The sequence below is a fragment of the Echinops telfairi genome, unplaced genomic scaffold (genome assembly GCF_000313985.2).
Source record: "Echinops telfairi isolate 266 unplaced genomic scaffold, ASM31398v2 ScPeMD7_2;HRSCAF=8, whole genome shotgun sequence".
In the NCBI taxonomy this organism is placed as follows: domain Eukaryota; kingdom Metazoa; phylum Chordata; class Mammalia; order Afrosoricida; family Tenrecidae; genus Echinops; species Echinops telfairi.
Window position 1 is genome coordinate 31,974,797 of NW_022103898.1, and position 1,582 is coordinate 31,976,378.

The following is a 1,582-nucleotide window of genomic DNA, read 5'->3' on the forward strand; positions in this document are numbered from 1 at the left end:
GAGCCCCTAATAAAATGTTTAAAAAAAAAAGAAATCTGATGTTGTTTGGCCCGTTTTGTTCCGCTGCGCTGCTTCGTCGTCGGGGCGATGACCTGCGCCGGGGCCTGGGCGGCGGTGACCCGTCCTCTGTGGCGGCTGCACACCAGTGCCCGGCGGCCCCTCTCAGTTTTTGGAAGGAAGCTTGGCGCCAGGTGTTGCAGTTCGGGAATGACCTTAGACACCATCAACCCGGCGACTGTGGATCGAATAATTCGGGTGGATCATGCTGGTGAATATGGCGCCAACCGTTTCTATGCAGGGCAGATGGCGGTCCTGGGCCAGACCAGCGTTGGACCAATCATCCAGAAAATGTGGGATCAGGAGAAGGAACATCTGAAGAAGTTCAGTGAGCTGATGGTGGCCCTCAGGGTCCGGCCGACGGCTCTCATGCCCTTTTGGAACGTGATAGGGTTTGCCCTGGGAGCGGGGACCGGCTTGCTGGGGAAGGAAGGCGTGATGGCTTGCACCGTGGCCGTGGAAGAGTCCGTGTCACATCACTACAACAACCAGATCCGGGCGCTGATGGAGGAGGGTCCTGTAAAGCACAAGGAACTCCTTTAGGTCATAAAGGAGTTTCGGGACGAAGAACTTGAGCACCACGACACAGGCCTTGAACATGATGCCGAGCTGGCGCCCGCGTACACCCTTTTGAAGAGGGCGATCCAGGCTGGATGCAGAACGACGATCTATTTGTCAGAAAGATTTTAAATCGTGCCACTCGTCCCCATCTAGAAGAGACAGTTGTCATTTTACAGGTGATTTTTTTTTCCCAGAAAAGAAAATGAATAATTATTCTTATGTAAGCCTTCCTACCCAACTGTGACCATCCTCCCTCTCCCCCTTTAATGAAAATCCCCCATGCTAACTTTTCTCTGGGCTGCTCTTAAGCTGAAAGGACAATGTGTTCAGCAAACACATTCAACTGATGGCAAATGAAGGCTTCTTTATTTGATCTCACAGCTCGGTTCTCCTAATGCCTCCAAAACGAATCGTTAATAAAGTCACAGATCTTGGAGAAAAAAAAAGAAATCTGATGTTATCTTGCACAGATGTTGTTCTGAGTTCCCAGCAAATTGGCTCCAACTCCTGCTGATCTGAGGGATAACAGAGCCGTACATCACCTGGTCCTTTGCCATCTTCATCATCATTAGAAGGTTTGAGCCCATTATTGCCCCTACTATGTCAACCCATTTCACAGTGGGTTTCCCTCATTTTCTCTGACCCTTTTCTTTACCAAATATGATGTCTTTTTCTACCGATTGGTCTTGTCTGATGACATGTCCAAAGTAGGCAAGATGAAGTTTTGCCATCCTTATTTCTAAGCAGCATCTGGTTGAATGAGACAAGTTTGTGGGAAAATGGAATTAAAAGATAATGGAATTTTTCCATGAATTTTTGAAGCCCCCTCAAAGTTCTCCTAAGACTATGTTTGTTCTTCTGGCAATGCATGGGATAGTCAATATTCTTCATCAATACTACAATTTAGATGCATCCAGTTTTCTTCTTGTTTTATTTTTTTCATTGTCCCAATTTTTGGACATAG

General features: G+C 47.2%; 1 protein-coding gene across 1 annotated transcript; it reads left to right on the top strand.

The window, feature by feature from the left end:
* Positions 1 to 87: 87 nt before the first annotated feature.
* LOC101654257 (5-demethoxyubiquinone hydroxylase, mitochondrial-like) lies at positions 88 to 600 on the top strand. The gene has a single exon (XM_045293280.1). It carries the CDS (start codon positions 88 to 90, stop codon positions 598 to 600), a length of 513 nt encoding a protein of 170 aa, XP_045149215.1.
* The last annotated feature ends 982 nt before the right edge of the window (positions 601 to 1,582 follow it).

Coding starts and splice junctions, on each gene's coding strand:
- LOC101654257 (XM_045293280.1), top strand. CDS start 88: ATGACCTGCGCCGGGGCCTGGGCGGCGGTGACCCGTCCTCTGTGGCGG.